This window comes from Camelina sativa, chromosome 9 (assembly GCF_030686135.1).
Source record: "Camelina sativa cultivar CO46 ecotype springtype chromosome 9, ASM3068613v1".
In the NCBI taxonomy this organism is placed as follows: Eukaryota; Viridiplantae; Streptophyta; class Magnoliopsida; order Brassicales; family Brassicaceae; genus Camelina; species Camelina sativa.
Window position 1 is genome coordinate 28,375,657 of NC_141888.1, and position 24,966 is coordinate 28,400,622.

At 35.4% G+C, this 24,966-nt stretch overlaps 4 protein-coding genes across 9 annotated transcripts; 1 reads left to right on the forward strand and 3 right to left on the reverse strand.

The window, feature by feature from the left end:
• Positions 1-1,026: 1,026 nt before the first annotated feature.
• Positions 1,027-6,974, forward strand: LOC104711655 (kinesin-like protein KIN-7G). Of its 6 annotated transcripts, none has more exons than XM_087467188.1 (15): positions 1,027-1,499; positions 1,804-1,935; positions 2,339-2,571; positions 2,654-2,743; positions 2,821-2,921; positions 3,023-3,136; positions 3,212-3,293; positions 3,379-3,446; positions 3,538-3,603; positions 3,677-3,801; positions 4,083-4,419; positions 4,598-4,726; positions 4,793-5,944; positions 6,052-6,377; positions 6,481-6,974. In XM_087467188.1, the coding sequence occupies exons 3-15, from the start codon at positions 2,367-2,369 to the stop codon at positions 6,806-6,808; spliced, it is 3,123 nt and encodes a 1,040-aa protein (XP_087323314.1). In that variant the 5' UTR covers positions 1,027-1,499; positions 1,804-1,935; positions 2,339-2,366; the 3' UTR covers positions 6,809-6,974. The 6 variants fall into 6 exon arrangements, with proteins under 6 accessions (XP_087323314.1, XP_087323317.1, XP_087323315.1 ...); XM_087467191.1 differs by having other exon boundaries at positions 1,078-1,499; positions 2,658-2,743; XM_087467189.1 differs by having other exon boundaries at positions 1,078-1,495.
• A 359-nt stretch (positions 6,975-7,333) lies between these two features.
• On the reverse strand, positions 7,334-8,767 carry LOC104711656 (GDP-mannose 4,6 dehydratase 2). The gene has a single exon (XM_010428359.2). It carries the CDS (start codon positions 8,682-8,684, stop codon positions 7,575-7,577), a length of 1,110 nt encoding a protein of 369 aa, XP_010426661.2. The 5' UTR covers positions 8,685-8,767; the 3' UTR covers positions 7,334-7,574.
• Positions 8,768-12,121: 3,354 nt separating this feature from the next.
• LOC104715540 (uncharacterized) lies at positions 12,122-13,163 on the reverse strand. The gene is made up of 3 exons (XM_010432935.3): positions 12,862-13,163; positions 12,586-12,759; positions 12,122-12,507 (listed from the first exon to the last, which is right to left on the reverse strand). The coding sequence occupies exons 1-3, from the start codon at positions 13,058-13,060 to the stop codon at positions 12,365-12,367; spliced, it is 516 nt and encodes a 171-aa protein (XP_010431237.2). The 5' UTR covers positions 13,061-13,163; the 3' UTR covers positions 12,122-12,364.
• Positions 13,164-13,173: 10 nt separating this feature from the next.
• LOC109126464 (B2 protein-like) lies at positions 13,174-23,574 on the reverse strand. Its single transcript, XM_019230020.2, has 8 exons — positions 23,563-23,574; positions 23,439-23,499; positions 20,939-21,006; positions 20,729-20,830; positions 20,556-20,639; positions 16,834-16,838; positions 14,161-14,269; positions 13,174-13,870 (listed from the first exon to the last, which is right to left on the reverse strand). Exons 1-8 carry the CDS (start codon positions 23,572-23,574, stop codon positions 13,823-13,825), a joined length of 489 nt encoding a protein of 162 aa, XP_019085565.2. The 3' UTR covers positions 13,174-13,822.
• Positions 23,575-24,966: the final 1,392 nt, after the last annotated feature.

Genomic DNA, 24,966 nt, shown 5'->3' on the forward strand with positions numbered 1-24,966 from the left:
GTCACGATTAAATACTTGTTTTTAGTATCTACATATATAATGTTTTTTTTTTTTTTTTTTTTTTTTTTTTTTTTTTTTTTTTTATATATAATGTTTTTGTGCAGTGTACCTTCCAATTTATTGAACGTTTTAAAAAACTTAAAAAAGTTTGGCCATCGCAAAGGTTAGTCGTTTCAAATATAAATATACGCTAATATTATTATCTACTTTGACTAGATTGGATTATTGGTTTAACGACGACTGGTCAATAGACGATATTTTTTTTAATCAAACCACTTTTTATATGTACTTTAGATGTTAGTAAGAAAAAGCAAACGCACATGCCTTCATGTGCTCTGCTTTTTATATTTTTTTATTTATGTAAACTCATCAATAGTGAACTCAAAATTCGTTTTTCAATAGCTTAAAAACTCGAACAAAGTAAATAATGATGATGATATTACTGTACAAACAGTTGCTTGAAAAATCATATAATCTCTTTTGTGGTTATGATGTGATGTGCTATAAAGATTAAAAAAAAAAAAAAAGTGTCTTCATCAAATAGCCAATAGGTGATGTTAATGATGTAAATAATCAACAACTTTAGACTGATGCTGGTCTTAAATATTATTACTAGCTATTCCCTTTTATTTTAATTGATGTTTAAGGTTTTTACATGATTACATATCAATTTAAAAATATATAGTTTTTATTTAATTTAGTTTTTTCATAAAAATACCATTTAATAAAATAAATTCAACCAATAAAAATATAATATAAAATATGACTGGTTAAAAGAAAATTAAATACATTTTTTGGTATAGAAAATTGAAAACATTAATTAAAACAAAAAATATTTTTTTTTTTTGTTAAAACATCACTTAAAGCTAAACCTAAGAAGTATTAGATAATTATAATTTTTCTCCGGACCCTTTAATCCAAATCAATGTGCATTATTATTTTTTTTGGAACAATAAAGAAATGGCCTAAAAATACTATTCTTATTCTTTATTATTAAAAGAAAGTCTGTGGGTAATAAATTGAGACAGACATTTGTTTTTTCTTATTAAAAGATCTTAGATAAATTGTCTAATTTTCGTTCAAAAATAAAATAAAATAGTCTAATTAACCAGCAAACAACAACAAGAGAGAGTATACTAAAAAAAATCATTAGCCTGGTCTCTAAATTATGCTTTCTTTAGCTAATTCCTTAATTTTCACCAATGACGAATGAACAAAACCCAAAAAGAAAAAGAAAAAAGAAGCCATAAACGATTTAAACAGCTTGCACAATTCCGAATTTTGTTTTTGAAACACCTGAATTATTTTTTTATCGCTGTAGGCTAAGCGAAACAGGTCGCCTGAGATAATCTCTCTGCTTTCTCCGAATCCCATCGTTTCCTTAATGCTGCTGTTTCCTCCGTCGGAAACACCGTCTTGTTCACCTCCGCTTCCGCCATTGTTCTTCATCTCCTCGCATTTTCTTCTAATTTTCCCCTACATCATTCGTCGATTCGTAGGTGAAACAATCCTCGTTGTTGATTCTTCTTTTAATTTCTCCTCGATTCGTAGTTTTGGTTATGAATTTTTTTGCGAGATTCGTTGATTTTGAAGTTGTTACTGTGAGTCGTGTGAGCCGGTGTTGTTGTTAGGGAAACTTCGGTTCCGACGACGCAATGTCACACTATTGAAAAGAATTAAGAAAAATCTGATGATTAGTGCTGTTGCCTCGTATTGCCTTTTTCATTATTATAATTATAATTATAATTACTTTCTTGGATCTTACGGCTAAATTTGTGTTTGTTCTTTGTTGTTTTCATGTAGGCAGGTGTAAGTTAGTCAAATGCTTTGTTTTCATCTCACTGCACATGGAGTTTACTAAAGAGTCTTTGGCACCACATTGAACATATTCTGCAGAAACGGCTGTGATTATTATAATAACTAATCTCTTTGGAGGTAACTGATTTCTTTAGTTTGGTCTTTGTGTGATTGTCTGGAATAAAAAATATAAGCGTAGCTGCGTAGGCTTGAAACTTTTTTTGACAGACTGTTTAGGATGGGGACCATTTTAGAAAACACCAAATCCTCCTCTGCACAATCTTATTATGAAAGTTCGTTTGTTTATGTCTCAGACAATGATGAAAACGAACCACGTTGTTGTTGTTTATTTTGGTGTCATTCTTTGCTGACATGTTTTGGATATAGAAACACGTAGATAGAGTCAGAGACATGAAAATATACAAGTTGACTAAACTAGACTCATGATATTCAGTGATTGAGTTTGTCCTCTTAATTCCTGTTCGCTCTCTGTATATGTATGACATTGTTGTTGTTCTTGTCCTGGTCTCTTTTGGGGTAGGATGCGTGAAGGGAGGTGACAGGTGAAGATGGGTTTAGGAGAAGATCAGATGCAAGGACCAAGTGGTAGGGAAGAGAAGATTTTTGTTTCTGTTCGTCTGAGGCCATTAAGTGTGAAAGAAAGGGTTAGGAATGATGTGGCAGACTGGGAATGCATCAATGATGAAACGGTCTTATACAGGAACCATCTTTCTATATCCGAGCGTTCTATGTACCCCACTGCGTATACATTTGGTAAGGCTTGCTCACTTTTTCAGCTTCTTGATTAAAAGTTAATCCTCAGATTCTATCTTACTGATCCTTCGTATGCCTCTAGACAGAGTGTTTGGCCCTGAGTGTTGTACCAGGGAGGTGTATGATCAAGGGGCGAAGGAAGTGGCTCTCTCTGTTGTTAATGGGGTTCATGGTAAGGAATGTCTCGTACTGCTTTATTTTTACAGTCTTTATCCACTTTTGACTCATGCTTAATACAAATGGTTACAGCTAGTGTCTTTGCATATGGGCAAACAAGCAGTGGGAAGACATACACTATGACTGGAATTACTGATTACGCCTTGGCCGATATATATGATTACATTGAGAAGGTAAAGTTAACAATTTCATAGTCTTTATAGTTATCTTACCACATTATTTCCAGTTCATTCAGTAACTGTCACCCTTTTCAATTTTTATGTGTTTTCTGCAGCACAAGGAAAGAGCATTTATTCTGAAGTTCTCAGCCATGGAGATCTACAATGAGTCTGTAAGAGACCTCTTGAGTACAGATATTAGTCCCCTCAGACTTCTAGATGATCCTGAGGTAAATGTTGGCGTTGGCATCCTATGGAATTGGTTATGCGTAATCTTACTTTACTGGTCATTTACTTTGGGACAGAAAGGGACCGTTGTTGAGAAGCTCACGGAGGAAACTCTGCGGGACTGGAATCATTTTAAGGAGCTTTTATCAATCTGTATTGGTATTGATTTACCAAATGTGTATCTAAATTAATATCTTTGATGCTTTGGTCGCAAGTTTGACTAAGTATCATCTAATCATTGCAGCTCAACGACAAATTGGAGAGACAGCTTTAAATGAAGTTAGTTCCCGCTCTCATCAGATTCTGAGATTGGTAAGGCATTTTGCTGTTTTAGATTAACGATGCAACACTGCAGTCTTCAGGCTGCCTTTGGGAACTTACTTTTGACTGCTATCTTTTACAGACAGTTGAAAGCACAGCACGTGAATATTTGGCGAATGATAAATTTAGTACACTCACAGCAACAGTGGTATGTACTTTGAATCTTCCATCTTGTATTATCCTAAACCAAAAGATTCATAGATAAACTAATTATCCTGCAGAATTTCATTGATCTTGCTGGAAGTGAACGTGCATCTCAATCATTATCTGCTGGCACAAGGTTGAAAGAAGGTGGTCATATAAACCGAAGTTTACTAACACTAGGAACTGTCATTCGAAAGCTAAGGTTAGCCTGTGTAGCACCTTTAGCTTCAATGAAAATTCTCTGACTTGTGTGCCACCTTCATCTGCTCTTTATTCTTTCCCTGTATTTGAAAATGGTTGAGCACCTTTTCATTGTCTTTGAGAGTTGAGTTCCCAAGCTGAAATATAGGGCTTTGGCCCAGTAGCACCACTTTACCAAGTTATTACTTATTATCAGATTGAAATTATTATCATCTAACGTATGCTTTTTCCATTAAATGGGGTCTTTTTACGTTACTAAATTATGTGGCTAGCTTACTGCAGTAAAGGAAAAAATGGGCACATTCCATTCAGAGATTCCAAGCTGACACGGATACTTCAGACTTCCTTGGGAGGAAACGCCAGAACTTCCATAATCTGCACACTGAGTCCTGCAAGAATACATGTTGAGCAATCAAGAAATACACTGTTGTTCGCAAGCTGTGCCAAGGAGGTGACAACAAATGCACAAGTCAATGTTGTCATGTCTGATAAAGCTCTGGTTAAACATTTACAGAGAGAGTTGGCTAAATTGGAGAGTCAGTTGAGCAGCCCTCGTCAAGCTCTTGTTGTGTCTGACACAACTGCATTGCTGAAGGAGAAAGACCTCCAAATCGAAAAGGTAATGCGATTTACTTCAATCAACCTGCCAGCATATCTACAAACCAGCTGCTGTATGAGAGTTCACTTCCCTTATCTTTTTGTGACAACCAACGTTTGTATTACTAGTAGCTCATTCATACTGGTGATCTGATAAGATATTCACAATAGAGACTTTATGTTCTTTTCATTACTTACAGCTACATAAAGAGGTATACCGACTAGCACAAGAATTAGAGCGGGCGTATTCTCGGATTGAGGATCTTCAACAGATAATTGGAGAAGCACCACAAAAAGAGATATTATCAACAGACTCAGAACAGACAAATGTACGTTAATTGTATTTTTTTAGTTTTAGCAAAAGCCCCATTTATATTGTTTTTGTATTCCTCCAGGTGGTTATGGGACGTCAGTACCCCAAGCTGCGGGTGCGTAGTTCATGGGAGTCTCTAAATATAACACCAGAAAGCCCTCTATCAGCGCGAGCATCCATTATGATGTCCCCACAATCAACCGAGCATGGTTCTGACGAGAATGTATTCCAGCTTTCAGACTTTAGGTTAAATTCTGGTGCAAGTAGTCCAGCCCAACACCTTCCATTTGTAACTCCTGGGAAATTCACTAAAGTTCGACTTAATATTCGTGGGGCAGAAAGTAAAAACGAACCGCACAGTCGCAAGAGGGAATCTGCAGATCAGTCTCGTGTTCAGGAAGAACGATTTCATGAAATGGACGAACCAAGTGAGGTAGATTCTGAATATCCGTGCACGGAACTTCGAGGCATAGAAACAGAGAGTCCCTGTATCACCATGTATCCAGAGCCAAACCTGCTTCCAGACCGGTGCAAGGCTGTGAGTGCACTTCCAATATGTGTACCTGAGTCAAAGAACTTAAGACCACTAACAGAAACTGAAGAAGAAGAAGATGATGAAAGAGTAAAGGAAATCAGTAGTGTCTCTATCCAATCAGCGGAAAAAAGTGAACCCATCAAAGTCTCTCCACACTGTGTTTTGTCACTTACTGACGAATCATTTCCTCATCAGTCTTCTAACCTCAGAAGAGACCCTACAGATCAAGATTTTGTCACTCCGTCTCCTGAAAAGCCTCTAGCTAGGAATCTTGAGAGAGATTCACAAACGGCAGGAGGCTTGAGGCTTACTAGAAGCCAAAGCTGCGGAGCAAGCTTTGTATCGAGCTCGTTCTTTTCTGTGTCTGAGATAGATGCTAACAGACCACCAGGCTGGTATCAGAATGAAAGAGCTGAGAGCAACCTGAAATCGTACAACAACAAGAGGCCGCCATTGCCAAAGCATATTAGCCGGATGAGCATGCCAGCAACTTGGTTCGAGAAAGAGTTCAACCCCACCCAAAGAATGCCAGCTGCTTTAGATGGTGTTAATAAGAGAAAGTCATCACAGAATGGATCACAGGTTTCTCCCTCTAAATCTCATGTGTATGCACGCCAGACAAGTGGTAGAACTTCACTCAGCCAAGGCGTAGGTGAAGAGACTATTCCTCAAAGGGACAAGCGAATCATTCATCTATCGGTTAGTTTTACTAACTTGGTCAAGCAGAGCTTGCTTTCGTTTACCTGTACTTGATACGACCTTTAAATATTGTCTTTATTTTGAGGACCACCTCTATCATGTGGCAGATGGATGAGATAGAGCAAAAGTTCTTGGCTCTAAGATCGTCAAAGAGTTTCAAGGACGCTGCTGTTGACCCCATACAAGACTATTTAACCATGCCATTGGACTGGCCGTTGGAGTTCAAGAGACTCGAGATGGAGATAATAGAGCTATGGCATGCTTGCAACGTTTCCTTGTCACACAGAAGTTACTTCTTCCTTCTATTCAGAGGAGATCAGAAAGATTGCTTGTACATGGAGGTAGAACTCCGCAGGCTCAAGTACATCAGAGAAACCTTTACCCACAATAGCAAGGCTATTGAAAATGGACGCACCCTTACATCAATGTCCAGGTATATACAGTATATTCACCCAAAAGCACAATACCTTTATTTGACTGTTTAGATCAAGAATGTATTCGTTTTTTTTAACTGTTTGGGCCGTGAAACAAAATAGCCTGAGGGCGTTGAACAGGGAGAGGTACAAGCTGAGTCAGCTGATGCAGAAGAAACTGACGAAAGAAGAGAGAGAGAACGTGTTCTTGAGATGGGGCATTGGGCTGAACACAAAGCACAGGCGGCTCCAACTGGCGCATCGTGTCTGGTCAGAGAGCAAAGACATGGAGCATGTCCGAGAGAGCGCCTCCGTTGTGGGAAAGCTCATGGGGTTCGTGGACATGGATTTGGCGTCCAAGGAAATGTTTGGCCTCAACTTCTTACTTAGACCCCGTCCTAAGAAATCTAGCCTTTGGAAACGCAGTGTTTTGTCGCTCTCTAATTTGTAATTAAATGGAGTATCAAAAATCCAAGGGATTCATTCTTGAGCACTAAATTGAAAGTGGTGTGCCTTCTCTAAGAAGTACATTCACAAATGTAAATTGATTTGGGTCTGAGACTGAGAGATTGAGCAATACCAAGTCTAAAATAGCAATCAGCAAAAATCATATAAAATATGTTTGTGCCCTTTAACTGTTTAGAGTCAGGTGATACGAGAGTCGTAACGCAGACATCTCAATGAGAAAAGCTCTAGTGTTTGTCTTCCGGTTGCAAAGTCCATGCAATTACTTGCGTGTCACATTTTCACTGAACTAAGAATGCTTCACACTTTCTCTCAAATGCCTCGCCTTGAACCTGCCCTTTGACTGATATCCCTTTCTCTGTCAAATGCTTCATGTTCTGAGTAAGTGATATATCTAAGCAATGTTTGTGTTTTGTAGATTAAGAGCCAGTTCCAAGGGTAGAGAGTAAAAGAGTCTGTCTCTCTGTTTAAAGTTCGCTTAGAGAGAGATTCATGAATAGAGAAGAAGAGAGGTAACAAAAACTGTTTTATAAGATTCTTTTCGCCCTTTCTTTCATACAAAATTCACTGCGCTATATCCTCAATGAGTTCATTGAGGGGAAAGCAAATTGGATAACTTAAAAAGCAACAAAGAAACTAAAACATCGAAAAAAAGAAAAAACAATCATCAAAGCAAAAAAAAAAAAACGAAATGTAACTGATTAATGTAAACACCCCTCCCTCCTCCTCCTCTTTGTATATTGTTGATCAAATCAAGGTTGCTGCTGAGCATCCATGTAACCAGCATCAGCAAGCACTTTCTCCCTCTTAGCAAGCTCAAGATCTTCATCAACCATCATCTTCACAAGCTTCTCAAACCCTACTTGTGGTGTCCACCCCAACACTTCCTTTGCCTTGCTAGCATCTCCTTTGAGGTTATCCACTTCAGCTGGCCTAAAGTACCTCTGGTCAATCTCAACATGGTCTCTCCAATTGAGTCCCAAGTACCCAAACGACACCTCAAGAAACTCTTCCACTGTGTGTGCTTCCTCCGTTGCAACAACGTAATCGTCTGGCTTCTCTTGCTGCAGCATCAACCACATTGCCTCCACATAGTCCCCTGCGAATCCCCAATCCCTTGCCGCCTGCAAATTCCCAAGGAAGAGCTTCCTCTGCAGACCAACCTTGATCCTTCCCAAGGCTCTTGTGATCTTCCTGGTCACGAAGTTCTCACCACGGCGCGGTGACTCGTGATTGAACAAGATTCCGTTACAGGCGAAGAGACCGTACGCTTCTCTGTAATTCACAGTGTACCAATGAGCAGCGCATTTGGAAACTGCGTATGGAGATCTGGGATGAAACGGCGTCGTCTCAGATTGTGGAGGTGGAGTTGACCCGAACATCTCCGAAGATCCGGCTTGGTAGTACTTGATGGTCCGGCCACTGTCGATGGTGTAAGATCTGACGGCTTCAAGGAGACGGAGAGCACCGGTGGCGACTACATCGGCTGTGTAATCAGGGATCTCGAAGGAGACAGCGACGTGAGACTGAGCAGCTAGGTTGTAGACCTCGTCAGGCTTGATCACATCGAGCCAACGGCGAAGCGACGAAGCGTCGGTGAGATCAGCGTAGTGGAGCTTCATCAGAGCTTTGTCGACATTGTGTGGATCGATGTAGATGTGGTTGATCCGCTGGGTGTTGAAATTGGACGATCGACGGATCAGCCCGTGGACTTCGTAGCCTTTTTTGAGAAGGAACTCCGTCAGATACGATCCGTCTTGGCCGGTGATTCCGGTGATCAGAGCTACCTTCCTCGGCTGAGACGGCGGCATTCCAACGGCGGTGACGGCTTCGGAACTGGATCCGTTGTTTTCTGACGCCATTGTTTTGGGTTTTTCAGATCTGGATTCAGAGAGAGAGAGCTCTGTGTTGAATCGAGCTGTTGAGTTTAGTTGGATTTAAATAGGAGTCAGAGAGGTTGAAGACGAAGGGGTGTTTTGGTAAATTTGAGATAAGGCTATTTTGGTAAATCTATTGAGTCTTTAAATTTCATTATTGACTGATTGAGATATTTTTCCTTGTTTATGTCTAACACGTTAATGGTTTACTAATTTTGTGGTCAATGCCATCAATATATTACTTATAGAATTTTCTTGCAAACTATTCAATATTCTATATATTTTTCAGTTTGCAAATTTTCCAAAACAGCTAGTCAAAACTATTGAACTTTTTTTTTTGTCACATCATAATTGCCAAAAAAAAATTAATGGTTTACTTATTTTGTGGTCAAAGCCATCAATATATTTTAGTTTTTACTAGTATTAGAATTTTCTTGTAAACTATTCAATATTCTATATGTTTTCAATATGTTCAAATCTTTTGAAAAGTTTCCAAAATCTTGTTAATCAAAATTACTTTAAATTTTTGTATCACATATAATATAATGATTACAAAGAAAAAAAAACTGTAAATGTAGTCAAATCAAAATATTTAATATTACAGTTTTTTTTAACATTTAATATTACGTTTGGTGTAGTCAGATTAATAAAAGAAAGTTCCAAAATTGATACGTTAAGAAAAATAAAAAACGTCATACTTTTGTATCGAGGATTAAAGAAGTAAGATCATTTATTAATTTATTAATTTAATGCTAAATATTACTCCTCTTTTAGTGGAGCTTTTAATGTGTTGGTGTTGTTGTGTGTTTATTATTAATAGATGATATGTTGGATTGTATCTTATAGACTTAAAAGTTGCGAGAGATCATAATCGACTCTCCAAAAGAAGTTGTTCCATAGAATAGAAGCTTCTAATTTACTCAAACTATTTCTATCTATCAAGCTTGGTTCTTTGGTTCATTGCATATTTTAGCAAGCTCTTGTTGCTGCTTCGGCTTGATCATTGAATCAAAGATGGACTTGTGGTAAGCCTCGATCTCTAAGAGGCCAAAGAAACCACCCTTGATGGGTAGTAAACCACCAACACCACCAAGAAGGGGTAGGAAGCCGTCGATGTTCTTCTTAAGATTCAAGGATGAAGTAAACGGTAGAACAGGACACGAACCTACATCATAATAGGCCATCACTCTCCGAGAGTCGTTTACTTGAGTAAGAGGACGATCCCGATGAGTAGGAGAGGGAGGTGACAGTGGAACATTGAAGTCGCTGGCTAAGAAGTTCTCAGGAAGGAGGTCGTCGTCGTTAACCAACTCATGCCATTTCATTGGATTTTCAGTGGTTTCAATGAGCTTGTCAGCGGTCTGCATTTCCCCTTACCAATCTAAAGCTTTCCTTGGAATCAAAGATTTAATTACATTTATGTTTTTAAATTGAGTTTTAGAGGATTTTAATCACAATTCATAACAAATTTCCAAAATTATTAAAATCAGTTTAAAACTTATTAAAATCAAACCATTCAAAATATGTATTATGTAATAATCTTTCTAGGTTTTTAGCTTTGAGGTTTTTAATCATACATTTTATTGAAATTCTTGATCACTTTCATATGCGTAATGTACATAGCATGTACATCGTCGATTTTGGAATCTTCACGTCGTATAACACCAAAAGGTATGGTTGGAAGCTATTAACTCATGTTTTGCATATTAACACCTAATCATAACTGTGTTAGTTAGTTTATTTTGTCACATAATAATTGCAAAAAAGAAAAGTAATGGTTTACTTATTTTGTGGTCAAAGCCATCAATATATTTTAGTTTTTACTAGTATTAGAATTTTCTTGCAAACTATTCAATATTATATATATTTTCAATAAATTCAAATCTTTTGCAAAGTTTCCAAAATATTGTTAATCAAAATTACTTAATTTTTTAAAAACATATAATATAATAATTACAAAAAAAATAAATTGTGAAAACAGTCAAATTAAAAAATTTAAATATTACTTTGTAATAAAGAAAGTTCCAAAATTGATACGTTAAGAAAATATGAAAACGTCATATTTTTGTATTGAGGAATAAAGAGAAAAACGTCATATTTTTGTATTGAGGAATAAAGAAGTCGGACTGTTTTTATTAATTAATTTAATGCTAAATATAACTCCCATTTTAGTAGAGCTTTTAAGTATTTATACTAATTTGAAAAAAAAAATTAAAAACAATAATATTGAATACATTTGTAGGTTTAATTAGCAGTGTTGGTGTTGTGTGTTTATTTAAGAGATGATATGTTGGATTGTGGAGGCAAATAGACTTAAAGTTGCAAGAGATCATGGAACCTAAACAAAAGAATATACTTACTTCTCGTAAAGAATAACGGTTCTCTCAATAAATTAACAGCTGTCATTAACACAATGGTTACAATTAATAAAAGATAATAAATATATAAATATGATTAAGATAATATTTTTTTATTTTAAAAACAACCTTATCTGAGTTTGCAGTCTGCATATAATCTATAGTTTAAATATATAATGCAAGGGTTGTCTCTTTAATTAGGAATTAACTTGGAGCTTCCATTCTCTGGGTGGATATATATTTCAGGTGTTATGAGCTACGTTTTTTGTTTTGGTCAGTGACTCTCGTATTAATGGGTGCCTTAAGGATTAGTAATTGCACGGGATGGTTGAAGCTATGTATACGGGTTGATTTGTCTGAATACCATACTTGATCTACTGTCTTCTGAAGATTGTGTCTTCACTTCAGTACCTTTGATGATGATTCTCAGGTTTACAGCAGTTTGACAGCAGGTATATATGTTTTTAATGTGGATTCATCAAGCTGGTTTCATCATATACCTCATTTTATTTTTCTCTTGTGCCTTCTAGTCATATAAAACGGCCAGTCTGTCGTAATGATGTCTTTATGTTTTTTTGTTGTAGGTTCTTCTTCTATAATGGTTGTTAGCAACGGTGATGGTAGCATAATTTATTTATTGCCGTTGTCAGACTTTGGTTTGTAGTGAATCGTCAGAGTTGTAGGGAATTTATTGTGTGTTAGCACATGTATACATACATATATTCAAATTTTGTCTCGTGTTGGGGACTTGTGCTGCTGCTCATATTCACATGAGTTTGTTATTTGGAAGGCTATGGTGGCTCCTGACGACGGAGGAAAGAAGAATAATAACGGTGGTGATTATTCACCCATATTTTGTGTTCAGCATAGAACAAGAAATCAATGTTGTTCAGTTTTGTGTTCAGTTTTGTATTGAGTTTGGAATCAAGACACCCATATTTAAAGATGACTAATGGGAGAATAAAAACCTAAAACAATGGGATGAAGATCTAAACTTAAATTAATATTATTTTTAATATTATTAAAAGTTAAAGACACTAATTTGAGGATATGCAATGGGTTTGCTCTTACATGCAGAAGCTTCTCGCAAGGATATTCGTGACGTGGTCGATGCATGGTACCATTTCTATCAAGCGTGGTTCCTAGCTACTGTTACGTTTGGTTCATTGCATGTAAAACAAAAATATTTTATGATCGTGTATTCAGTGGAGTCTCTAGTCCTTCAAAAACAAAAACAAACTCAGTGACGGAAATATAACATACTAGTCCTACTAGGATACTACTACTAAGATTCAATCATCAAATTCTTCAATCATTACTCTCTCCTCCAAATCCTTCATCTTCTTCCTCTACATGTTTTTTACCTTTTTTACCTTTCTTCCGCTTCTTATTCGGACTCTCACGTTCTTCCCTCTTCCTCTTCTTTTCTTCCCACTCCTTATACCGGGTACCTAATCATCAGCACACTTGTTAATTGGTTATTTAAGTTAATGTTCATGTAATGTAAAAGAGGATCCTTAGATACTAACCTTGTTTACCCGTGGCATCAAAATACTTTTTGTCCATATCAATCAGCTTTTTCTTATGTATTTCTTCCTTTGCCATCTTCTCTTGTTCCCTTGCCTTATACAGGGGACCTCGTTTACCCGTGGCCTGAAAATACTTTTCATCCTCCTCAATCAGATAGTTCTGATACGGCTTACCTAAATTATCATCACAATTTCACAATTGTAGGTTAATTATCATAACAATTTCTCACAATTCTCTTGGTAAGTAAAATTTCACGAGGATTTAAATAAACTCACCTTGTTCACCCTTGGCCAGAAGTTCCCAGTCTATTGTTTTCTCAACCGCTCCAGTCAATTCTTTCTCGGCGTTCTTGTCGTGAGCGAGGATTACGGTATACTTCGATGCAGTCAACTCTCGAAGGCAAGAGGCAAAGCGGACATCATTGGATATGAGAAGAACAGGGATTTCCGGGTTCTCGAGAACAAACTTATGCATCAACTGCTTGATAAGCTGATCCGGCCTTTTCTCTGAGATATGAAAAAAACACAGCAAAAAATTATCAATTTTGAAAAGCTAAGATAATGAAAATATGAGTTACTTACGTTTTCCTTCTAAAGGAGGCTCAGTGGAAACGACTGTGATGCGTCCTTTTACCAGATCTCTCCGCTGATTGATCTTCTTTTCAAAAAAATCAGGCTTGTGATAAGCAGTCATGTCCAACACACCGGCAAAACCGACAAGCTTGGGCAGTAAGCTGTCTATATTATTTCTAAGTTTGAGACAAGAGGTAGATGGTGGAACAGGACATGAACCTATGTCATAGAAGGTCATCATGGGAGAGTTTTCATTCAAAGGAAGAGGATGATCTCGGTGAGGAGGAGAGGGAGGTTGCTGTGGGGCGGTGAAGTTGTTGGCGGAGTCCCCTTGAACCAGTTTGAGGGCAGGAAAACTACAATCCATTGAACCCACTTCAAGAGGAAGAGAGAAGAAGAGACAGAGAGATTTTTGGAGAGATCGATACTAGGGTTTTTCAATTATTATACATACTAGTGTTATGGCAATAATTTTTATTTTTACTAAAGTTAAAATAATTGAGTAACTTTTGTTTATGTGGAACGACGTCGCTTATTCGGCAGAGCCTCTTCCCCCTTTTGCTTGCCTTAAGACCACACATACTCTCATCCCTTCTTAGTAAACATACATTTGGCTCCGACTCAACCCTACGCAACGTGGCATTGCAAGGTTGATTGTTTTGGCTTATGCAGAACCAGCTTGTTCGCAGAGGTCTAGCAGATCCAATATTGTCTGCAACAAACATAACAGTCAACACATAATCAAGTCTCAATAAACCTCTATATGTAAAGGATCATTACTTATATCAGTTGATGATGATCATAATGCTTCTACAAGAGCTTAAATAATTTAGTTCCAGTCCCAGTTCCAATTCCACATGATGAAACACAATATATACTTTTTGTTTTGAAGAAGGTTAAATATCACCGTTTAAAGAGGACATGACTTTTTGCTTTCTTTTATAATATGATGTAACCATTCAATCATTATTTAGATATGCACTTATTTTTCTTGTTAATGACATTCATCATAACAGAGAGCTCAAAGCGGAATTTTGGACCATCATACTGGTGAAGAACTGGCTTGAAGGAGTCCTCTTTCAAGGCTTTGTATATTTTCCTCACTCTGATCCTTGTTAAAGATACTTTTAACATGAACCCCAAAATCTTAAACATCTATATTAATCACATAATAGAATCATAAAGAGGGTTAAAGTAATACCTCCACTCATTGTAGAAATGATGCTTCCTTGAATAGTTTCTTCTTCTTCAATGGCTTGAAGGCTTGAAAAGAAACTTTTAGATGATCTTTAGGTGGAAGATAAGGTTTCTCCCCCCTTTCCTATAAACTCTTTTCTTTATGTGTTATTTTTGTTCTTATGATGATTTGTGATGGAGCAAACCATCTATTTATAGGTGGGAAGAGGACCTTACTCCTCATTAGGGTTTTGTCTCATGATTTAATCTCAACCATCCATCATAGTAGAGATGAAGACAATGGTGACATGTGTGATAACAAGTGTCTAGTATTGCTTCAAACACAACATGCAACTTCACACTTGTCCTCTTATAAGCTTTAGCATGACATGTAGCTTAATACTTGTCCTTATAAGCATAAGCTTTACATGTAGCTTAACACATGTCCTTTTGGTTCCCAAATAATTAAAATATAACAAACCCAATTAAATAACCTACTAACTATAAGACCACATACATGGGTAAGAAATAATTATTTTCTTACATTCTCCCACTTGGTCGTTAGTATAATGGTTTTATTCGGGAATCATAAAGCCGGCATAATATGTTATATTTTTCATTTGGTCTTTCATAAGTGTCTTCACTAATCTTGTAGCCAATGAGAGTCATGGCGGTCACACATCATTTTGCAACATGATTCCTTCCATGTACTACTACATTGACTACTTTTCATAGCTAGACCATAAACATTATTCCATTAGTAGGAGTCATCTTTAATGGTCTCTTTGATGTCTTTTAAGACGTATTCTGTTATCAATAATTCCAACAAAAAATAATGTGTGCGCACGTTGGAAACAGAATAGAAGATGTAAAAGTCATAAGAGAGCTCTTATAAATGTCAAAAATAGGCTAAAACATTATCAGACAACATAATTAAGTGTTATCCTCCAGACCCATACTTTCTGCATGCTTCATAAATGTCTTTGGAGGTAATGCTTTCGTAAATATGTCTGCGACCATTAGCTCAGTGCCTATGTGTTCAATGACAAACTTTTCTCTTTTAACATCTTGCTTTAATGATAGATATTTGAGTTACATATGCTTGGCTCCTTTAGATATCCTATCATGCTTAGAGAAGAAGATTGCGGCTTGATTGTCACAGTAAAGAGTTAGAGGTTTGTCAACAAAATTCAAAACCCCAAACTCTGACACGAAATTCCGCAACCATGTTCCTTGAATAGAAGCCTCATAACATGCTACATACTCAGCCTCCATGGTGGATGTATAAATCAATTCTGACTTTTGGCTTTTCCATGAAATGGCACCTCCACCAAGGAGATACACATAGCCGAGAGTACAATGCCTCGAATCTTCACATCCACCAAAATTTGAGTCTGAAAATCCAACCATCTGTGGATGTGTTGATTTTCGATATGTCAACATGTAGTTTCTTGTTCCCTTTAGGTATCTCAAAACTTTCTTCGCAGCTTTCCAATGAGCAAGTCTTGGGTTACTCTGAAATCTACCCAACATTCCGACTGCATGGCTAATATCAGGTCGAGTGCAGACCTGTGCGTACATTAAACTTCCCACAAGAGATGCATAAGGGTACTTTTGCATTTCATTATATTCCAATTCATTCTGCGGACATTGCTTAAGATTAAGCTTGTCACCCTTTTGCATAGGAACATTATTAGAAGAACACATCATCATGCCAAATCTCTCAAGAACTTTATCAATATATGCTTTATGAGACAATCCTAAAATTCCTAGTGATCTATCACGAAATATTTCAATTCCTATCACATAGGATGCCTCACCCATATCTTTCATATCAAAGTTCTTAGAGAGATAACTCTTAGTCTCATGTAGTAGACCAAGATCATTACTGGCTAATAAGATGTCATCAACATACAAAACCAAAAATATGAACTTACTCCCACTGATCTTGAGGTATATACATGGATCTACAATGTTTTCTTTGAAACCGAATTTCGTGATGGTTTCATCAAACTTTAGATACCATTGCCTCGAAGCTTGTTTCAGTCCATATATTGATTTCTTCAATTTGCAAACCATATCTTCCTGACCTTCGATTATGAAGCCTTCAGTTTGGCGCATATAGACTTCTTCTTGCAAGTCTCCATTAAGAAAGGCAGTTTTCACATCCATTTGATGTAACTCGAGATCATACTGAGCTACTAACGCCATGATAATTCTGAGAGAGTCTTTTCTAGACACAGGTGAAAAAGTCTCACTATAATTGATGCCTTCCTTTTGACTAAACCCTTTGGCTACAAGTCTGGCTTTATATCGTTCTACATTGCCATTACAGTCGAGTTTGGTCTTAAAGATCCACTTACACCCGACTGCTTTGTGTCCATCAGGCAATGGAACGATGTCCCAAACTTTATTCTTAACCATCGAGTCTATTTCATCTCTACTGGCATCAATCCATTTATCAGAATTAACATCCTTCATGGCTTGTGAATAAGAAACCGGATCTTTAATGTTTTCTTCTCCAGATTCTATTTGATAAATCACAAAGTCATCGAAAATAGCAGATCTCCTCGTACGGGTTGATCTTTTTAATGCTGGTTCCTCTTGTGCTTCATGATCATTATTGGCAAGATTTTCATCATGGAGTGTGTGATCATTCAATGAGGTTTCCTCATTGTTTAACGGTTCAACAATGCTAGGAACCCCAACATTCGGAACTAAGGGTAAAGGAATAGCAACCCTAGTTTCCTGAATGGTTATATCACGAACTTTATCACTCCCACTAATCTCACCATTCTCAAAAAATCTGGCATTATTGGTTTCTACTATTCTCGTACTATGAGATGGACAATAAAATCTATATCCTTTAGACTTCTCAGGGTAACCTATAAAGAAACCACTGATCGTTCTGAAGTCTAATTTCTTTTCATGTGGATTGTATATTCTTACTTCAGCTGGACACCCCCAAACTTGGAGGTGTGACAGACTAGGTTTCCAGCCTTTCCACAGTTCAAAAGGGGTCTTCGAAACTGCTTTGCTAGGAACCCTATTCAAAATATAGACCGCAGTACGTAATGCGTCCATCCACAAGGATATAGGTAGGTTAGCATGACTCATCATGGATCTAACCATTTCCATATAAGTACGATTACGCCTTTCAGCTACACCATTCTGCCATGGAGAACCAGGCATTGTGTACTGCGCAACAATTCCTAATTTCTGAAGGAGTATGGCAAATGGTCCAGGATGTTGTCCTGTTTCATTATATCTGCCATAAAATTCACCACCTCTATCTGACCTTATGATTTTCACCTTTCTATCTAATTGCCTCTCAACTTCATTAATGAATGCTTGTACAGCATCCACAGATTGAGATTTTTCATGCAATAAATAGAGATAACAATAACGTGAATAATCATCGATAAAAGTGATGAAGTACTTTTCACCTCCAAAAGTTGGAACGTCAAATGGTCCACAAATATCTGTATGTATGATTTCAAGAAGCTGTGTACTTCTTGTGGCTCCTTTCTTAGTGTGTTTAGTTTGCTTACCTTTAATGCAATCTATACACATTTTCTTATTGGTAAAATCAAGATTCGGAATTACTCCATCTTTTATCAATCTTTTAATTCTTTCATAAGAAATATGTCCTAATCTTTTATGCCACAAGAAATATGAGTCATCAGTACATGTTTTATTTTTAAGTCTACTTTCAGAATACAAGGAGAGATGTGTCTCATAAGGTTGATCAGCCAGTTTTAACATATAAAGACCATCAACTAATATTCCAGAACCAATTCGTTTCGAGTTCAGAAATATATTAAAACAACCATCTCCTTGAGTAGATTTAAAACCAGCCAAATCAAGTTTGCTTACAGAAACTAAATTACGGGAAATAGATGGAACATAAAGAGTCTGATATAAATCTAGACAAAATCCACCATCTAAAATGAGACGATAGGTGCCAACAGCTTCAACTGGTGTCTTGTCTCGATTTCCCATCAGTAAGTAGTTTTCACTTGAATTTATGGTCTGGATCGTAAGGAATCCCTGTACGGAATTCGTTACATGTACATTAGCACCGCTATCAATCCACCAAGTTTTGGAAGAAACATAAGTAAAATTAGATTCGAAAAAGCTTACGGAACCTATAGGATTACCTTTCTTTTCGAACCATTCTCTTCGTTTATGGCAATCTTTCTGAAAGTGTCCAACCTTTTTACAAAAGTTGCACCTATAATCTTTCTTTGCCTTTTTCTTCGGATTAACTTGATCGGAATCGTTCATTGTGGGTTGTGCTCTTTGATGGCTCTTTTTATGCCTAATTGGGTTACTTTAATTCCTTCACGACCAAGTCTAGCCTCCTCTTGGACTAGTTTATTAGCCAATTCATTAGATGTCCACCTTTCATCAATTGCATTATAATTGATCTGAAAGGGTCCATACTGAGGAGGTAGTGAATTTAGGATAAATTGGACAAGAAATGAATCGTCCACACTCATTCCTAAATTCTTTAATTTAGCCGCAAGGTTGGTCAATTCAATGCAATGTTCATGCATAGACCTTGTCTCATCATACTTAATGGTTGTAAGATCTGCCATAAGTTTCCCTGCAAGGGATTTGTCTGCAGTCTTAAACCGTTCTTCTATAGCTGCTAGATAATCTATAGCTTTATCTGCATCTGGAAGGGAAGTTTTGATATTGCTAGCTATGGTCATTTTTAAAAACATCATGCTTAATCTGTTCGCTTTCTCCCAAGCTTTATGGAGAGCCTTTTCTTCCTTAGTACTAATTATAGTTAAGGGATCTGGCTCTTCTTCACGAAGTGCCAAATCCATATCTAGTACTCCTAATGTGAACTCAACTTTCTCTTTCCATTCTGAGAAGTTGGTTCCAGTGAGGATCAGAACAGTAGAGACCATAGATGGCAAATTAGCAGGAAATGATGCTGCGATTTAGAGATATAACAAGCTTTAATTGAGGTTCAAAATTTAAACAACACATTAACTAAATTATTGAATGCATATGACTTCAAATTATAATGCTCCTGTGGGTAGTCATTATAATATATCCTAATGTCATAGCTCTCAGAAAATTTTTCTTTAATGATGTATCAGATTAATTAAGCTATATGTGGATATACTTAATTAACTCATGTACAAACATTCTAATAAATTATTGATCATGTTTTATGTCAATAGCCTACCTGTGGGTAGCTAATTAATACATAAACATATCAAAATTTAAATATTTTGGTTTTCTATGTGCATATCATTATATGATAAAAACCATTATGGTTATATCAATTTCTTAATTATGCACATTAAGATAAACCAATCTTTTATACTTATATATATATATATATATATATATATATATTAATTTAAACATATATTGTAACTTGAAACTTAAATCATACAAAATTCAAGTGTACAAACATCATAACTTAAAGCCTTAATTTTCAGTTCATTAAACCATAAATCTATTATTCTTAATGGATTAATTAGATGTTCATAACCATAAGCTCTGATACCACATGTTAAAGATACTTTTAACATGAACCCCAAAATCTTAAACATCTATATTAATCACATAATAGAATCATAAAGAGGGTTAAAGTAATACCTCTACTCATTGTAGAAATGATGCTTCCTTGAATAGTTTCTTCTTCTTCAATGGCTTGAAGGCTTGAAAAGAAACTCTTAGATGATCTTTAGGTGGAAGATAAGGTTTCTCTCCCCTTTCCTATAAACTCTTTTCTTTATGTGTTGTTTTTGTTCTTATGATGATTTGTGATGGAGCAAACCATCTATTTATAGGTGGGAAGAGGACCTTACTGCTCATTAGGGTTTTGTCTCATGATTTAATCTCAACCATCCATCATAGTAGAGATGAAGACAATGGTGACATGTGTGATAACAAGTGTCTAGTATTGCTTCAAACACAACATGCAACTTCACACTTGTCCTCTTATAAGCTTTAGCATGACATGTAGCTTAATACTTGTCCTTATAAGCATAAACTTTACATGTAGCTTAACACATGTCCTTTTGGTTCCCAAATGATTAAAATATAACAAACCCAATTAAATAACCTACTAACTATAAGACCACATACATGGGTAAGAAATAATTATTTTCTTACAATCCTCACCTTTTACATGGTACAAGATATTCAAATAAAGACTAAAACAATGCAAATCACTGTGATTTAAGTTTCACCTGAGCCGGGAACCTTGATTCTCCTTTGCACTTTTTGTCTTCCCAAGCAGTAGAATCAATATTAGTACCTCCAAAAGTTGTTGCCTGAACAAGGAATCATGTCACGGAATAATTTAGTAAATGGTAGAATCAAAAACCATTGTTGCGACAGAAGAAGAAGCATGAGAACAAACCTCAAATATGCCATGAAGCTGGTGAGTGGTGTAGTTGTAAAGAAACAAAGGCAATCCAGGTGTTATTGCTCGAGCAGAGTCTCTGTATCTTGGAGGTAAACCTGATCAAACAACATGTATATGAAATGCAGAGTTAAAACCAAGCAAAAATTATATTTACTTGCAGTCTGAATTTCAGTAAAACACTGAGAAACATTGGAGGAACTTAGCGAAGAGGTGACGTTTCATATCCTCCTGCATGGTATCATTGTTGCAAACAAAGATGTAGCCACTAAGAACTTCGTCCTCAAGAATATGTTGTCTCAGTAGTGGATTTTTGATAAACATGGAATAAGATATATATATATATATATAAACATGTTGAAATTAATGAGAGCAGTAGAAACTACAAGAAACGTTACTATAAGGTTAGACTGTACTTATCTCAATTCTTCTTGTAGAAAACATTTTCCTTCTGAATCTTCCTCTACAAGGAAATTGTCATCTTTGGATCTCTTGACTTATAACTGTTCTAAATACAAAGAACACAAATCTCCGCTCTGGATTTCGAATAGTCGTTGGGAATTTTGATAGAAAGCTTGTTGACAAGAGAAGCCAATCGAAGCGGTTAGTTCGACTTTTACTAGATACCGAATGGCTTTGGGGTATCACATTGATCCGCATATTTTGGAAAAAAGAATAACCTTTTGGTGTTTGGAGCAGGAGCTGTATTTGTTTGCATTTTATCGTGGAGAATCATGGCCAAGTACAGCTCTCTACACTCTTTTGCTGTGCTTATCTCTGATAATTTTGAGATACGGCTTAGGATTGATTCAGTGGTGGGTCTCTGAGCTCAGAGCTATGACATAGTTTGAGTTTGAATGAATTTACCTTTGCAAACTGTATTGTTTTGCTAAATCTTCATCTTTCTATCAACGTTTGCAAATACTGTTGTTAACTTTGGTTTGTTAATCATGATGTTTAGGGTCTTTAATATTTTGGTCAGGTTTGGGGTTCTCTGTAACAAAAACCTAGGAACATCTATGATAATACGTACCTCAGCCTTCTCTGATGTTATAACTGCTCATCCTAATATATCTCTATTACTAGGTGCACAAGGTTGACGACAAATCCCCATAAAGTCTATAGGATCACCATCTATAGGAATATAGGATCACCATGAGGAATCTCAATACATCTGCCGCCTGATTTTCTCTTCAAGTTATGGGTGCGCTCCTCTGGCAGGATCAGATTTTTCGTGCTTATGTGATGTCAGGTGGTGGCATAACATTCATGAAATTCAAAGCACATCAGTTAGGAACAAGCGTTGCTACTTTCTCGGTTCAATGTTCTGAGAGAAAGGGCCTCGTTAGTGTCCTAGTCAAGAAGAAGAGAAAGGCCTGTGTTTTGTTACATAAAGAAAGGCTAGTATTTCTATTTCTAGTAATGCAATATTGGGGTCTCGTGACCGGAAAGGAATGCTATGGCCACAGGAGCATAGGTTCTTAGGGATGAGAAAGGTGTAGTGTTGCTATAGTAGAAGAGCTTTCTCTTCTATAAATTCAAACGACTAAAGGAGGATGCTTCAAGGTGCAATATGGACAATTGAAAGCATGAATAGCCATCAATATACAGTAGAACCTTAAATTAATAATATTAGGATTATGACATTTTATTAATTTATAGTGATATTAAAATTTATCTATAAATTAATAATTTATACTATACTTTTTAATTGTTTAAATTCTTAAAAATTATGAAGTTGAGACAATTTTAACAAAATAAGATTAGACTTTCAAATGTTATAAATTTTATGGTTTTGGAATTGAATCTATAATATTTAGAAAATATTATTAACAATAAATTGTATATTATAGAAAATTTACTTATACACATGACATACATAAATTAAAATTTATGAATAGTAATATCAATTTTCGTATTTTATTAGCCTACAAAATTATTAAAATTAATTAATATGGTGCATATCTAGAAATTGAAAACTTAAAAAAATAGATGTATTTAAGACATGTTATAGAGTATTTTTTATGTCCTAAATACATCTAATTTTTTAAGTTTTCATATAGAGATATTAGGACATATACATATAGAGATAAGTTTTCAAATTGTAGAGTAATTTTTTTTATAGAGTATTCAAATTTATTTTTGATCACTTTCCTATACATAATGTAAATGCTAACATAATGTACATAGCGTGTATATCGTCGATTTTGGAATCTTCACATCGTATAATACCAAAGGTATGGTTGAAAATTTCTTTGGAAGCTATAAACTCTTGTTTGCATATTTTTTTTAATCCATTTATTGAATTTAGTGATCTAAACAAAATAATAAGAATAACTCGCGAATACAAACAAATATGAATACAAAAACATATGTTCTTCCGAGTTCTGCAGTTAATCGTGCTTGACGTGCTCTCACAGCAGCGAAAGTGATATGGTCGATTTAAAAAATTACGGTTTACGAGAATTTATGATGTAGTCAATAAATATAAAAGATTGTTTTACTTCATTTATTTTATATATTTGTATCATGTTTAAATGATGTATTTTGTTTATGCAAATAATTTGTATCGATTGAAAATAAATATTTGCTTTAATAAATGGAATTGATGTTCATTTACATCACTTACAAAAAATGTTGTATCTAATATGGTCTTAGAAATCGGCAAACTAGTTTTAGTATCTATAGATATCTATAGAAGATATGCTCTCATCACATATTAAGAAGTCATTCGATGTGAGATACTGGAACTTCTTCTTATTTACAAACTAGTTTAGAAACTACTGTAATTTCTTAATTCTCTCATAGATTACCAAATGGATTATTCTAACCAAAATAAACATTTAAGATTCAACAAAATCTTGGCTCTCATATAAAATATCTTTATACATAAAATAAAACAAGAAAAATCAAAGTATAAATTAAATGATACTATATATTAATCCATGTTTATACTGAACAAACTATGTTTCAATTATTCAATGAAATAAAGAGTAAAATAATCATCCTAATTAAGTTACAAAATTAGTTTAACAATATTAGCATCACTTATTTTATTTATTGATGTTAATTTTTGTATCATTTTAAAGTGATGGTAATATAAATAAGTAATACATTGATTATTTAAGTGATGTAAATTCATATATTTGTATCAATATTTTGAAAGAGATGCAAACTGATATTGATTTGCATCAGTTTATATGAACTGATGCCACATAAATCAATAATACTATCAGTTATTACAATTGATGTCAAATTAAAATATTTATATCAATTTTAAGTAATTAGTAATTTAAACTAGTATCATACAATTAGTTATTGATACAATTTTAGTGATACAATTGACCCTTTTTGTACACTTAGCCTCGTGAATCGTGTTGGAGTGGTGGACAATATGTAATCTCCACGATTTGTGTTAGGAATCTTAATTATGCTACATCTCATCCTAGTTCTTTTTTCAACTTCAATTGATTTGTCAAGATATGCTTATTATATTTATCTTGAATTTTATTCTTTCAAGTTTCAACAACATAGCTAAGTGATCATTTGGCAACCCTCCTCCAATATTCTTGACTTTATATACCTAAATGAACTTAATCAAAAATTTGATTAATGTGACATTTGTTCAATTATTTTTACTAAATCACTAAAAAAAGTTAGTTAGAATAATTATATTCAACTCCTCTTCCCACATATTTTTTGAAGTGTAACGTTGACGGTGCTTGGAATGCTCAAAAATAATGTGTGTGGAGTGGGATATGATCTGGTCATTCGTCGATGTGAATGATTTGGTGAGATGAGTTTGGAGCATACCGTAAGCTAATTCGGTGCTTCAAACAAATGTGAATTGTAAACCTTGTGTTGGACTATCTTATACATCCAGGACAGGACTTAGGTTCGAAAGAAGTTATTTCATGTTCGACCATAAATATAGTAAAGACTATTATAGTTGATGGGGATCAGATTACAAGTCTACAACTGACTGGGATCAACCGAACAACAAAAATGCCACTGATCCAACGAAAAGTGTTGACTTTAACATAACACGTACCAGCGCATCCCAGTTCGAATAAACAACTTTTAGCCTGGAACAACATATATATTACCACACAATACACTGTTAAAAAAAACACTCGAGGAGAAATGGCGTAAAGGACATGATCGTACAACTAGTTTGAAGAGACCAAATTAAAAAGATCAAAGATGCCACTTGTTCAACGAGGAGTAGTGTTGAC

Bases quoted from the DNA above. Each gene is read 5' to 3' on its own strand.
- LOC104711655 (XM_087467188.1), top strand. From the start codon at position 2,367: ATGGGTTTAGGAGAAGATCAGATGCAAGGACCAAGTGGTAGGGAAGAG. The intron at 4,420-4,597 runs GTAATGCGATTT...CATTACTTACAG, and splicing joins AAGACCTCCAAATCGAAAAG to CTACATAAAGAGGTATACCG. The intron at 6,378-6,480 runs GTATATACAGTA...GAAACAAAATAG, and splicing joins ACCCTTACATCAATGTCCAG to CCTGAGGGCGTTGAACAGGG.
- LOC104711656 (XM_010428359.2), bottom strand. From the start codon at position 8,684: ATGGCGTCAGAAAACAACGGATCCAGTTCCGAAGCCGTCACCGCCGTT.
- LOC104715540 (XM_010432935.3), bottom strand. From the start codon at position 13,060: ATGCATAAGTTTGTTCTCGAGAACCCGGAAATCCCTGTTCTTCTCATA. The intron at 12,760-12,861 runs GTGAGTTTATTT...ATGATAATTTAG, and splicing joins TCTGGCCAAGGGTGAACAAG to GTAAGCCGTATCAGAACTAT. The intron at 12,508-12,585 runs GTTAGTATCTAA...GCTGATGATTAG, and splicing joins TGATGCCACGGGTAAACAAG to GTACCCGGTATAAGGAGTGG.
- LOC109126464 (XM_019230020.2), bottom strand. The intron at 21,007-23,438 runs GCATATCTTCTA...TTGAGGACGAAG, and splicing joins CTTCTTAATATGTGATGAGA to TTCTTAGTGGCTACATCTTT. The intron at 20,831-20,938 runs GCTAAGTTCCTC...GTTGTTTGATCA, and splicing joins ATATGAAACGTCACCTCTTC to GGTTTACCTCCAAGATACAG.